Genomic DNA, 16,532 nt, shown 5'->3' with positions numbered 1-16,532 from the left:
GTAATCAGTGTCCTGTACCTTTCTGGATCATTACTGGTGTGGTAATCAGTGTCCTGTACCTTTCTGGGTCATTAGTGGTGTAGTGATCAGTGTCCTGTACCTTTCTGGATCATTAGTGGTGTGGTAATCAGTGTCCTGTACCTTTCTGGATCAGTAGTGGTGTGGTAATCAGTGTCCTGTACCTTTCTGGATCAGTAGTGGTGTGGTAATCAGTGTCCTGTACCTTTCTGGATCATTAGTGGTGTAGTGTGGTAATCAGTGTCCTGTACCTTTCTGGATCAGTAGTGGTGTGGTAATCAGTGTCCTGTACCTTTCTGGATCATTACTGGTGTGGTAATCAGTGTCCTGTACCTTTCTGGGTCATTAGTGGTGTAGTGATCAGTGTCCTGTACCTTTCTGGATCATTAGTGGTGTGGTAATCAGTGTCCTGTACCTTTCTGGATCATTAGTGGTGTGGTAATCAGTGTCCTGTACCTTTCTGGATCATTAGTGGTGTGGTAATCAGTGTCCTGTACCTTTCTGTGGTTTGGTTGCCTTGGCGACATGTTTCATGACCACACTCTCCAGCCCCTTCCTTATGGACTTGGGGGAGGCGGAGACTAAGCCAAGCTCCTCCCAGCTCTCTGACATCTTCTGTTCCACCTTCTCGTCCTCCGCCGCTCGGCCCGCACGTTCTATCAACTACAGACACAAACACATTATAAACCTGCACGTTCTATCAACTACAGACACATTATAAACCTGCACGTTGTATCAACTACAGACACATTATAAACCTGCACGTTGTATCAACTACAGACACATTATAAACCTGCACGTTGTATCAACTACAGACACATTATAAACCTGCACGTTGTATCAACTACAGACACATTATAAACCTGCACGTTGTATCAACTACAGACACATTATAAACCTGCATGTTGTATCAACTACAGACACATTATAAACCTGCACGTTGTATCAACTAAAGACACATTATAAACCTGCATGTTGTATCAACTACAGACACATTATATCAACTACAGACACATTATAAACCTGCACGTTGTATCAACTACAGACACATTATAAACCTGCATGTTGTATCAACTACAGACACATTATAAACCTGCACGTTGTATCAACTACAGACACATTATAAACCTGCACGTTGTATCAACTACAGACACATTATAAACCTGCATGTTGTATCAACTACAGACACATTATAAACCTGCACGTTGTATCAACTACAGACACATTATAAACCTGCACGTTGTATCAACTACAGACACATTATAAACCTGCACGTTGTATCAACTACAGACACATTATAAACCTGCACGTTGTATCAACTACAGACACATTATAAACCTGCACGTTGTATCAACTACAGACACATTATAAACCTGCACGTTGTATCAACTACAGACACATTATAAACCTTATAAACACGTTGTATCAACTACAGACACATTATAAACCTGCACGTTGTATCAACTACAGACACATTATAAACCTGCACGTTGTATCAACTACAGACACATTATAAACCTGCACGTTGTATCAACTACAGACACATTATAAACCTGCACGTTGTATCAACTACAGACACATTATAAACCTGCACGTTGTATCAACTACAGACACATTATAAACCTGCACGTTGTATCAACTACAGACACATTATAAACCTGCACGTTATATCAACTACAGACACATTATAAACCTGCACGTTGTATCAACTACAGACACATTATAAACCTGCAACGTTGTATCAACTACAGACACATTATAAACCTGCACGTTGTATCAACTACAGACACATTATAAACCTGCACGTTGTATCTACTACAGACACATTATAAACCTGCATGTTGTATCAACTACAGACACATTATAAACCTGCACGTTGTATCAACTACAGACACATTATAAACCTGCACGTTGTATCAACTACAGACACATTATAAACCTGCACATTGTATCAACTACAGACACATTATAAACCTGCACGTTGTATCAACTACAGACACATTATAAACCTGCATGTTGTATCAACTACAGACACATTATAAACCTGCACGTTGTATCAACTACAGACACATTATAAACCTGCACGTTGTATCAACTACAGACACATTATAAACCTGCACGTTGTATCAACTACAGACACATTATAAACCTGCACATTCTATCAACTACAGACACATTATAAACCTGCATGTTGTGTCAACTACAGACACATTATAAACCTGCACGTTGTATCAACTACAGACACATTATAAACCTGCACGTTGTATCAACTACAGACACATTATAAACCTGCACGTTGTATCAACTACAGACACATTATAAACCTGCACGTTGTGTCAACTACAGACACATTATAAACCTGCACGTTGTATCAACTACAGACACATTATAAACCTGCACGTTGTGTCAACTACAGACACATTATAAACCTGCACGTTGTATCAACTACAGACACATTATAAACCTGCACGTTGTATCAACTACAGACACATTATATCAACTACAGACACATTATAAACCTGCACATTCTATCAACTACAGACACATTATAAACCTGCACGTTGTATCAACTACAGACACATTATAAACCTGCACGTTGTATCAACTACAGACACATTATAAACCTGCACGTTGTGTCAACTACAGACACATTATAAACCTGCACGTTGTATCAACTACAGACACATTATAAACCTGCACGTTGTGTCAACTACAGACACATTATAAACCTGCACGTTGTGTCAACTACAGACACATTATAAACCTGCACGTTGTATCAACTACAGACACATTATATCAACTACAGACACATTATAAACCTGCACGTTGTATCAACTACAGACACATTATAAACCTGCACGTTGTATCAACTACAGACACATTATAAACCTGCATGTTGTATCAACTACAGACACATTATAAACCTGCACGTTGTATCAACTACCTGACACATTATAAACCTGCACGTTGTATCAACTACAGACACATTATAAACCTGCATGTTGTATCAACTACAGACACATTATAAACCTGCACGCTGTGTCAACTACAGACACATTATAAACCTGCATGTAAACCTGTATCAACTACAGACACATTATAAACCTGCACGTTGTATCAACTACAGACACATTATAAACCTGCATGTTGTATCAACTACAGACACATTATAAACCTGCACGTTGTATCAACTACAGACACATTATAAACCTGCACGTTGTATCAACTACAGACACATTATAAACCTGCACGTTGTATCAACTACAGACACATTATAAACCTGCACGTTGTGTCAACTACAGACACATTATAAACCTGCACGTTGTATCAACTACAGACACATTATAAACCTGCACATTCTATCAACTACAGACACATTATAAACCTGCATGTTGTGTCAACTACAGACACATTATAAACCTGCACGTTGTATCAACTACAGACACATTATAAACCTGCACGTTGTATCAACTACAGACACATTATAAACCTGCACGTTGTATCAACTACAGACACATTATAAACCTGCACGTTGTGTCAACTACAGACACATTATAAACCTGCACGTTGTATCAACTACAGACACATTATAAACCTGCACGTTGTGTCAACTACAGACACATTATAAACCTGCACGTTGTATCAACTACAGACACATTATAAACCTGCACGTTGTATCAACTACAGACACATTATATCAACTCAACTACAGACACATTATAAACCTGCACATTCTATCAACTACAGACACATTATAAACCTGCACGTTGTATCAACTACAGACACATTATAAACCTGCACGTTGTATCAACTACAGACACATTATAAACCTGCACGTTGTGTCAACTACAGACACATTATAAACCTGCACGTTGTATCAACTACAGACACATTATAAACCTGCACGTTGTGTCAACTACAGACACATTATAAACCTGCACGTCAACTACAGACACATTATAAACCTGCACGTTGTATCAACTACAGACACATTATATCAACTACAGACACATTATAAACCTGCACGTTGTATCAACTACAGACACATTATAAACCTGCACGTTGTATCAACTACAGACACATTATAAACCTGCACGTTGTATCAACTACAGACACATTATAAACCTGCACGTTGTATCAACTACAGACACATTATAAACCTGCACGTTGTATCTACTACAGACACATTATAAACCTGCATGTTGTATCAACTACAGACACATTATAAACCTGCACGCTCTGTCAACTACAGACACATTATAAACCTGCATGTTGTATCAACTACAGACACATTATAAACCTGCACGTTGTATCAACTACAGACACATTATAAACCTGCATGTTGTATCAACTACAGACACATTATAAACCTGCACGTTGTATCAACTACAGACACATTATAAACCTGCACGTTGTATCAACTACAGACACATTATAAACCTGCATGTTGTATCAACTACAGACACATTATAAACCTGCACGTTGTATCAACTACAGACACATTATAAACCTGCACGTTGTATCAACTACAGACACATTATAAACCTGCACGTTGTATCAACTACAGACACATTATAAACCTGCACGTTGTATCAACTACAGACACATTATAAACCTGCACGTTGTGTCAACTACAGACACATTATAAACCTGCACGTTGTATCAACTACAGACACAAACACATTATAAACCTGCACGTTGTATCAACTACAGACACATTATAAACAACTACAGACACATTATAAACCTGCACGTTGTATCAACTACAGACACATTATAAACCTGCACGTTGTATCAACTACAGACACATTATAAACCTGCACGTTGTATCAACTACAGACACATTATAAACCTGCACGTTGTGTCAACTACAGACACATTATAAACCTGCACGTTGTATCAACTACAGACACATTATAAACCTGCACGTTGTATCAACTACAGACACATTATAAACCTGCACGTTGTATCAACTACAGACACATTATAAACCTGCACGTTGTATCAACTACAGACACATTATAAACCTGCACGTTGTATCAACTACAGACACATTATAAACCTGCACGTTGTATCAACTACAGACACATTATAAACCTGCACGTTGTATCAACTACAGACACATTATAAACCTGCACGTTGTATCAACTACAGACACATTATAAACCTGCACGTTGTATCAACTACAGACACATTATAAACCTGCACGTTGTATCAACTACAGACACATTATAAACCTGCACGTTGTATCAACTACAGACACATTATAAACCTGCACGTTGTATCAACTACAGACACATTATAAACCTGCACGTTGTATCAACTACAGACACATTATAAACCTGCACGTTGTATCAACTACAGACACATTATAAACCTGCACGTTGTATCAACTACAGACACATTATAAACCTGCACGTTGTATCAACTACAGACACATTATAAACCTGCACGTTGTATCAACTACAGACACATTATAAACCTGCACGTTGTATCAACTACAGACACATTATAAACCTGCACGTATAAACCTGCAACTACAGACACATTATAAACCTGCACGTTGTATCAACTACAGACACATTATAAACCTGCACGTTGTATCAACTACAGACACATTATAAACCTGCACGTTGTATCAACTACAGACACATTATAAACCTGCACGTTGTATCAACTACAGACACATTATAAACCTGCACGTTGTATCAACTACAGACACATTATAAACCTGCACGTTGTATCAACTACAGACACATTATAAACCTGCACGTATCAACTACAGACACATTATAAACCTGCACGTTGTATCAACTACAGACACATTATAAACCTGCACGTTGTGTCAACTACAGACACATTATAAACCTGCACGTTGTATCAACTACAGACACATTATAAACCTGCACGTTGTGGAACTACAGACACATTATAAACCTGCACGTCGTGTCAACTACAGACACATTATAAACCTGCACGTTGTATCAACTACAGACACAAACACATTATAAACCTGCACGTTGTATCAACTACAGACACATTATATCAACTACAGACACATTATAAACCTGCACGTTGTATCAACTACAGACACATTATAAACCTGCATGTTGTATCAACTACAGACACATTATAAACCTGCACGTTGTATCAACTACAGACACATTATAAACCTGCACGTTGTATCAACTACAGACACATTATAAACCCGCACGTTCTATCAACTACAGACACAAACACATTATAAACCTGCACGTTGTATCAACTACAGACACATTATAAACCTGCACGTTGTATCAACTACAGACACATTATAAACCTGCACGTTGTATCAACTACAGACACATTATAAACCTGCACGTTGTATCAACTACAGACACATTATAAACCTGCACGTTGTATCAACTACAGACACATTATAAACCTGCACGTTGTATCAACTACAGACACATTATAAACCTGCACGTTGTATCAACTACAGACACATTATAAACCTGCACGTTGTATCAACTACAGACACATTATAAACCTGCACGTTGTATCAACTACAGACACATTATAAACCTGCACGTTGTATCAACTACAGACACATTATAAACCTGCACGTTGTATCAACTACAGACACATTATAAACCTGCACGTTCTATCAACTACAGACACATTATAAACCTGCACGTTGTATCAACTACAGACACATTATAAACCTGCACGTTGTATCAACTACAGACACATTATAAACCTGCACGTTGTATCAACTACAGACACATTATAAACCTGCATGTTGTATCAACTACAGACACATTATAAACCTGCACGTTGTATCAACTACAGACACATTATAAACCTGCACGTTGTATCAACTACAGACACATTATAAACCTGCACATTGTATCAACTACAGACACATTATAAACCTGCACGTTGTATCAACTACAGACACATTATAAACCTGCACGTTGTATCAACTACAGACACATTATAAACCTGCACGTTGTGTCAACTACAGACACATTATAAACCTGCACGTTGTATCAACTACAGACACATTATAAACCTGCACGTTGTATCAACTACAGACACATTATAAACCTGCACGTTGTCAACTACAGACACATTATAAACCTGCACGTTGTATCAACTACAGACACATTATAAACCTGCACGTTGTGTCAACTACAGACACATTATAAACCTGCACGTTGTATCAACTACAGACACATTATAAACCTGCACATTCTATCAACTACAGACACATTATAAACCTGCATGTTGTGTCAACTACAGACACATTATAAACCTGCACGTTGTATCAACTACAGACACATTATAAACCTGCACGTTGTATCAACTACAGACACATTATAAACCTGCACGTTGTATCAACTACAGACACATTATAAACCTGCACGTTGTGTCAACTACAGACACATTATAAACCTGCACGTTGTATCAACTACAGACACATTATAAACCTGCACGTTGTGTCAACTACAGACACATTATAAACCTGCACGTTGTATCAACTACAGACACATTATAAACCTGCACGTTGTATCAACTACAGACACATTATATCAACTACAGACACATTATAAACCTGCACATTCTATCAACTACAGACACATTATAAACCTGCACGTTGTATCAACTACAGACACATTATAAACCTGCACGTTGTATCACATTATAACTACAGACACATTATAAACCTGCACGTTGTGTCAACTACAGACACATTATAAACCTGCACGTTGTATCAACTACAGACACATTATAAACCTGCACGTTGTGTCAACTACAGACACATTATAAACCTGCACGTTGTGTCAACTACAGACACATTATAAACCTGCACGTTGTATCAACTACAGACACATTATATCAACTACAGACACATTATAAACCTGCACGTTGTATCAACTACAGACACATTATAAACCTGCACGTTGTATCAACTACAGACACATTATAAACCTGCATGTTGTATCAACTACAGACACATTATAAACCTGCACGTTGTATCAACTACAGACACATTATAAACCTGCACGTTGTATCTACTACAGACACATTATAAACCTGCATGTTGTATCAACTACAGACACATTATAAACCTGCACGTTGTGTCAACTACAGACACATTATAAACCTGCATGTTGTATCAACTACAGACACATTATAAACCTGCACGTTGTATCAACTACAGACACATTATAAACCTGCATGTTGTATCAACTACAGACACATTATAAACCTGCAGTTGTATCAACTACAGACACATTATAAACCTGCACGTTGTATCAACTACAGACACATTATAAACCTGCACGTTGTATCAACTACAGACACATTATAAACCTGCACGTTGTATCAACTACAGACACATTATAAACCTGCACGTTGTATCAACTACAGACACATTATAAACCTGCACGTTGTATCAACTACAGACACATTATAAACCTGCACGTTGTATCAACTACAGACACATTATAAACCTGCACGTTGTATCAACTACAGACACATTATAAACCTGCACGTTGTATCAACTACAGACACATTATAAACCTGCACGTTCTATCAACTACAGACACAAACACATTATAAACCTGCACGTTGTATCAACTACAGACACATTATAAACCTGCACGTTGTATCAACTACAGACACATTATAAACCTGCACGTTGTATCAACTACAGACACATTATAAACCTGCACGTTGTATCAACTACAGACACATTATAAACCTGCACATTGTATCAACTACAGACACATTATAAACCTGCATGTTGTATCAACTACAGACACATTATAAACCTGCATGTTGTATCAACTACAGACACATTATAAACCTGCACGTTGTATCAACTACAGACACATTATAAACCTGCACGTTGTATCAACTACAGACACATTATAAACCTGCATGTTGTATCAACTACAGACACATTATAAACCTGCATGTTGTATCAACTACAGACACATTATAAACCTGCACGTTGTATCAACTACAGACACATTATAAACCTGCATGTTCTATCAACTACAGACACATTATAAACCTGCACGTTGTATCAACTACAGACACATTATAAACCTGCACGTTGTATCAACTACAGACACATTATAAACCTGCACGTTGTATCAACTACAGACACATTATAAACCTGCACGTTGTATCAACTACAGACACATTATAAACCTGCACGTTGTATCAACTACTACAGACACATTATAAACCTGCACGTTGTATCAACTACAGACACATTATAAACCTGCACGTTGTATCAACTACAGACACATTATAAACCTGCACGTTGTATCAACTACAGACACATTATAAACCTGCATGTTGTATCAACTACAGACACATTATAAACCTGCATGTTGTATCAACTACAGACACATTATAAACCTGCACGTTGTATCAACTACAGACACATTATAAACCTGCATGTTCTATCAACTACAGACACATTATAAACCTGCACGTTGTATCAACTACAGACACATTATAAACCTGCACGTTGTATCTACTACAGACACATTATAAACCTGCATGTTGTATCAACTACAGACACATTATAAACCTGCACGTTGTGTCAACTACAGACACATTATAAACCTGAACTACCATCGTTCAGACACACACATATGCGCTCTCTCACACACACACAGGCCCTGTTTGAGCGCATAAAATCTGTGATGCATTGTGGGTAAATTGTGACTGACTTAAATACCTACAAAACGGTAATGCCTAGGATAGGATAAGTAATCCTTCTCACCCCCCTTTAAGATTTAGATGCACTATTGTAAAGTGGCTGTTCCACTGGATGTCATAAGGTGAATGCACCAATTTGTAAGTCGCTCTGGATAAGAGCGTCTGCTAAATGACTTAAATGTAATGTAAAATATAATGAGTAATTATGATGCAAGATTATTTTTTCCAGTCGGATGAAAGTCTCTCTCACCCTCTTGACAGCCAACGTAGCGATGCCCAGCACCGCGGCCCCTCCCACTCCCAGGACCAATCGGGCATTAGCCAGCAGGAAGTTTATCACCACGGCGATGCCCTCCTCGCCCCGGCTCCTCCCCCACCGGAAGTCCATCACTTCCTGTCCCGCAGAGTCACCTGATAGAAACAAGAAACAGAGAGAGATGACTTTCTGTTTCTGTGGAGGGATATATATGTATAAGCAGGGGCGTAACTTTCACTGGGGAGATGCCCCCCCACCCCACATTCTGAAATGGCATTTTTGTCCCCCTCCAGTTTTATCATTGGAATGTGATACAAAACGAGGCTTTAGGACCTTGCAGACGCCTCTGAGCAGTCGGGTTTGGAGTGTTTATCCGACTGGAATTTAAAAATATATACAGTACGAGTCAAAAGTTTAGACACACCTCCTCATTCAAGGGTTTTTCTTTATTTTTTACTATTTTCTACATTGTAGAATAATAGTGAAGACATCAAAACTATGAAAAAAACACATATGGAATCATGTAGTAAAAAAAAAAAATGTTTTAAATCAAAATATATGTTAGATTCTTCAAAGTTGCCACCCTTTGCCTTGATGAGAGCTTTGCACACTCTTGGAATTCTCTCAACCAGCTTCATGAGGAATGCTTTTACAACAGTCTTGAAGGAGTTCCCACATATGCTGAGCACTTGTTGGCTGTTTTTCCTTCACTCTGCGGTCCAACTCATCCCAAACCATCTCAATTGGGTTGAGGTCGGGTGATTGTGGAGGCCAGGTCATCTGATGCAGCACTCCATCACTCTCCTTCTTGGTCAAATAGCCCTTACATAGCCTGGAGGTGTGTTGGGTCATTGTCCTGTTGAAAAACAAATTATAGTCCCACTAAGCACAAACCATGATTTTTGCCTTCATTATTATTCTACAATGTCCAAACTTTTGACTGGTACTGTATACGACTGGTGCAGTCTCCAGAACCTAGACCTGTCAGTCAACACCAGAGATAGGAGGTGACAGGTCTAGGTCCTAGAGACTGAACCAGTCAACACCAGAGATAGGAGGTGACAGGTCTAGGTCCTAGAGACTGAACCAGTCCTATCAGTCAACACCAGAGATAGGAGGTGACAGGTCTAGGTCCTAGAGACTGAACCAGTCAACACCAGAGATAGGAGGTGACAGGTCTAGGTTCTAGAGACTGAACCAGTCCTGTCAGTCAACACCAGAGATAGGAGGTGACAGGTCTAGGTCCTAGAGACTGAACCAGACCTGTCAGTCAACACCAGAGACAGGGGTGACAGGTCTAGGTCCTAGAGACTGAACCAGACCTGTCAGTCAACACCAGAGACAGGTGACAGGTCTAGGTCCTAGAGACTGAACCAGTCAACACCAGAGATAGGAGGTGACAGGTCTAGGTCCTAGAGACTGAACCAGTCAACACCAGAGATAGGAGGTGACAGGTCTAGGTCCTAGAGACTGAACCAGACCTGTCAGTCAACACCAGAGACAGGAGGTGACAGGTCTAGGTCCTAGAGACTGAACCAGTCCTGTCAGTCAACACCAGAGATAGGAGGTGACAGGTCTAGGTCCTAGAGACTGAACCAGTCAACACCAGAGATAGGAGGTGACAGGTCTAGGTCCTAGAGACTGAACCAGTCAACACCAGAGATAGGAGGTGACAGGTCTAGGTCTAGAGACTGAACCAGTCAACACCAGAGATAGGAGGTGACAGGTCTAGGTCCCGGAGACTGAACCAGTCAACACCAGAGATAGGAGGTGACAGGTCTAGGTCCTAGAGACTGAACCAGTCCTGTCAGTCAACACCAGAGATAGGAGGTGACAGGTCTAGGTCCTAGAGACAGAACCAGTCCTGTCAGTCAACACCAGAGATAGGAGGTGACAGGTCCAGGTCCTAGAGACTGAACCAGTCCTGTCAGTCAACACCAGAGATAGGAGGTGACAGGTCTAGGTCCTAGAGACTGAACCAGTCAACACCAGAGATAGGAGGTGACAGGTCTAGGTCCTAGAGACTGAACCAGTCAACACCAGAGATAGGAGGTGACAGGTCTAGGTCCTAGAGACTGAACCAGTCAACACCAGAGATAGGAGATGACAGGTCTAGGTCCTAGAGACTGAACCAGTCCTGTCAGTCAACACCAGAGATAGGAGGTGACAGGTCTAGGTCCTAGAGACTGAACCAGTCAACACCAGAGATAGGAGGTGACAGGTCTAGGTTCTAGAGACTGAACCAGTCCACCAGAGATCAGTCAAGGTCACCAGAGATAGGAGGTGACAGGTCTAGGTCCTAGAGACTGAACCAGTCCTGTCAGTCAACACCAGAGATAGGAGGTGACAGGTCTAGGTCCTAGAGACTGAACCAGTCAACACCAGAGATAGGAGGTGACAGGTCTAGGTCCAGAGACTGAACCAGTCCTGTCAGTCAACACCAGAGATAGGAGGTGACAGGTCTAGGTCCTAGAGACTGAACCAGTCCTGTCAGTCAACACCAGAGACAGGAGGTGACAGGTCTAGGTCCTAGAGACAGAACCAGTCAACACCAGAGATAGGAGGTGACAGGTCCAGGTCCTAGAGACTGAACCAGTCCTGTCAGTCAACACCAGAGATAGGAGGTGACAGGTCTAGGTCCTAGAGACTGAACCAGTCAACACCAGAGATAGGAGGTGACAGGTCTAGGTCCTAGAGACTGAACCAGTCCAGTCAACACCAGAGATAGGAGGTGACAGGTCTAGGTCCTAGAGACTGAACCAGTCCTGTCAGTCAACACCAGAGATGGGAGGTGACAGGTCTAGGTCCTAGAGACTGATCCAGTCAACACCAGGGATAGGAGGTGACAGGTCCAGGTCCTAGAGACTGAACCAGTCCTGTCAGTCAACACCAGAGATAGGAGGTGACAGGTCTAGGTCCCGGAGACTGAACCAGTCAACACCAGAGACAGGAGATGACAGGTCTAGGTCCCGGAGACTGAACCAGTCCTGTCAGTCAACACCAGAGATAGGAGGTGACAGGTCTAGGTCCCGGAGACTGAACCAGTCCTATCAGTCAACACCAGAGATAGGAGGTGACAGGTCTAGGTCCCGGAGACTGAACCAGTCCTATCTCTGGTGTTGACTGACAGGCCTGTGTCACACTTTCCTTTCCCAGCTCTACGTGACCGTTTTCTGTTGGTGTCATATTTCTCTCCTGCTGCACCTGGCAGACAGAAATAGCCTCAGCAGATCACTCTGACAGAAAGCAGAGTCAGATCATAGGATGTCCCCTTGGCTACCCTGGCACTGGACGGAGCCCAAGACTTCATCCCAAATGGCACCCTATTCTCTATGGGCCCTGGCCAAAAGTAGTGCACTATATAGGGAAAAGGGTGCTATGGGCCCTGGCCAAAAGTAGTGCACTATATAGGGAAAAGAGTGCTATGGGCCCTGGCCAAAAGTAGTGCACTATATAGGGAAATGGGTGTCATTTGGGATTCAGACCAGTCTATTTAAAGACTGAGATGAGCTCCATTTGTGCAGGTCACATTATATTCCTGGACCTGCTCAGATATAACAAGCACCAACCAACCAACTACCAGGGACCAGAAGCTTAAAGTCCAAACTCTCTACATATGTATCTGCCATGGACCGTATTTACTTATTCTCCCTGTGTCAGTATGTGCAACCCGAGACACGTTGTCCAATTCCAAATTCCAGGCATCAGCTGATCAGCGAGCTATTCATTCACCAAATGTTGACCCTTTTCCAGTACAATAACACACATCAACATAACGGGGTCGATATATCTAACTCGCTGTAGCCATATCTATTGACAATGTTAAGAGGAGGACGTGTGTGATAGCTAGCTAGTATATGTTCAGCCTGAGATAGTAGTTACAAAGCTAATAGAGGTGAACCGTCTCTGTTTATCTCCCCTTCGCCCAGTGTTTAATTGCAGCTGGTCTGGTTAGGTGGGATGGGCGCCGTACATTGAAATGTTTGTTTTGAAACTAGCTAGGTTAGCTGGTTAGCAGTAAATCAACTATTCGTAAAAACGCTGTAATGTTACTGTGAAAAGACAGCGACCCGGATCTCACCGCACATCAACATGGGCGGGACAAAACTGTTGTTTTGCATCCGAACAAGACAAACCAGTTAGCCATGTAGCTAGTTAAGTTAGCCACATTACGTTAGCAGGTTAAGTTAGCCACATTACGTTAGCAGGTTAAGTTAGCCACATTACGTTAGCAGGTTAAGTTAGCCACATTACGTTAGCTGGTTAAGTTAGCCACATTACGTTAGCAGGTTAAGTTAGCCACATTACGTTAGCAGGTTAAGTTAGCCACATTACGTTAGCAGGTTAAGTTAGCCACATTACGTTAGCAGGTTAAGTTAGCCACATTACGTTAGCTAGGTTAAGTTAGCCACATTACGTTAGCAGGTTAAGTTAGCCACATTACGTTAGCAGGTTAAGTTAGCCACATTACGTTAGCAGGTTAAGTTAGCCACATTACGTTAGCTAGCTAAGTTAGCCACATTACGTTAGCAGGTTAAGTTAGCCACATTACGTTAGCTAGCTAAGTTAGCCACATTACGTTAGCTAGCTAAGTTAGCCACATTACGTTAGCTAGCTAAGTTAGCCACATTACGTTAGCAGGTTAAGTTAGCCACATTACGTTAGCTAGGTTAAGTTAGCCACATTACGTTAGCTAGCTAAGTTAGCCACATTACGTTAGCTAGCTCCAGCTGTTGTTATCATTTAGCTTAGCTGTTCGGGGACAACTCACCAATCTACAACTTCTGCTATATTGTATTCAAACTCCAATCCATTTTGTTAAAATCAAAATATAAAAGCAGCGTTATTTAGCCGACTCGTCGACCATGTAAATATCTTGTGTTTTGATTTTCTGTCACCATGAAAAGAACCCACGTCATACATAGTTACCGTAACCTAGGGTCGGATCCCCCCGCGGACATAATGTTCTTAGATTAAAAATGTCAAATATATTAAAACATATTTTATTTTAAATATATATATATAATGTTCTTAGATTAAAAATGTAAAATATATTAAAACATATTTTATTTTAAATATATATATATAATGTTCTTAGATTAAAAATGTCAAATATATTAAAACATATTTTATTTTAAATATATATATATAATGTTCTTAGATTAAAAATGTCAAATATATTAAAACATATTTTATTTTAAATATATATATAATGTTCTTAGATTAAAAATGTAAAATATATTAAAACATATTTAAAAAAAATATATATATATATATATATAATGTTCTTAGATTTCAAAATAAATAAATAAATAAATAATGTTCTTAGATGACACGTAAAATACCTGTCACGGTTGTAAGATCTGGCAGGCGGGACAAAAAAGCTGTTAGAATTGTAGGTATATGCATATTCCTTAAGGTCCTTGTGTAATTGTAATGTGATATTGTACCCCCTAGCTCGATTGTCCATTGTTTGTAATCTATGTATGCTTGTGTTCCCTCGTGTGCTTTATGTATTGATTTGTTGTTAATAAAAAATGTCAGAGGAACACGCCCATTACATTGTCCATGTAATTGACAACCAGGCGGACCAATGGCAGGAGACGTTATGTTCTGACGTTGACGTTTGGGGTCTTTGCAGCTGAAGGGGTGGGAGTTGTATTTATTTCTATTTTACCCAAACAACACGCATACATTTATTGTGTGTAAAACATAATTTAGTCGGAACTGGGACATTTCCGACCTGCTAACTGGTTGTAGTTATACATTTGCCTGCGTTCAACCAGTTAGCAAGTTGGACATTTCAGAGTTTCCTAGTATTTACTAGTACGTGAACGCGGTATTACCTTTTCAATTTGCGGAGAACATTAATTCGACCTGGTTTTGATCATTAATTACCGTATAATCCCGCGTTTTTCATCTTTGTTGTTGTGTTTATTATGGATCCCCATTAGTTCCTGTCAAGGCAGCAGCTACTCTTCCTGGGGTTTATTATGGATCCCCATTAGTTCCTGCCAAGGCAGCAGCTACTCTTCCTGGGGTTTATTATGGATCCCCATTAGTTCCTGCAAGGCAGCTACTCTTCCTGGGGTTTATTATGGATCCCCATTAGTTCCTGCAGCAGCTACTCTTCCTGGGGTTTATTATGGATCCCCATTAGTTCCTGCAGCAGCTACTCTTCCTGGGGTTTATTATGGATCCACATTAGTTCCTGCCAAGGCAGCAGCTACTCTTCCTGGGGTTTATTATGGATCCCCATTAGTTCCTGCCAAGGCAGCAGCTACTCTTCCTGGGGTTTATCCCCATATGGATCCCTTCCTGGGGTTTATTATTCCCCATTAGTTCCAAGGCAGCAGCTACTCTTCCTGGGGTTTATTATGGATCCCCATTAGTTCCTGCCAAGGCAGCAGCTACTCTTCCTGGGGTTTATTATGGATCCCCATTAGTTCCTGCCAAAGCAGCAGCTACTCTTCCTGGGGTTTATTATGGATCCCCATTAGTTCCTGCCAAGGCAGCAGCTACTCTTCCTGGTGTT

The 16,532-nt window shown here is 40.4% G+C and overlaps 1 protein-coding gene across 1 annotated transcript in view; it reads right to left on the bottom strand.

Annotated features, from left to right (window-relative positions):
• The window catches only part of mief2 (mitochondrial elongation factor 2), a 55,098-nt gene extending 39,577 nt beyond the window's left edge, over nucleotides 1–15,521 (bottom strand). Inside the window, exons 1-3 of the mRNA XM_052515439.1 lie at nucleotides 15,343–15,521; nucleotides 9,992–10,152; nucleotides 516–681 (exon numbers count right to left, since the gene is read on the bottom strand). Of these exons, the coding sequence (XP_052371399.1) occupies nucleotides 516–681; nucleotides 9,992–10,152; nucleotides 15,343–15,406 (391 nt within the window). The 5' untranslated portion in view covers nucleotides 15,407–15,521. The remainder of the gene's footprint in view (nucleotides 1–515; nucleotides 682–9,991; nucleotides 10,153–15,342) is intronic.
• Between the last annotated feature and the right edge of the window lie 1,011 nt (nucleotides 15,522–16,532).

Source organism: Oncorhynchus keta, unplaced genomic scaffold (genome assembly GCF_023373465.1).
Source record: "Oncorhynchus keta strain PuntledgeMale-10-30-2019 unplaced genomic scaffold, Oket_V2 Un_scaffold_2576_pilon_pilon, whole genome shotgun sequence".
Taxonomy (NCBI): domain Eukaryota; kingdom Metazoa; phylum Chordata; class Actinopteri; order Salmoniformes; family Salmonidae; genus Oncorhynchus; species Oncorhynchus keta.
The sequence above is the reverse complement of the archived record's forward strand: the minus strand, read 5'-3'. Positions and strand labels throughout refer to the sequence as shown.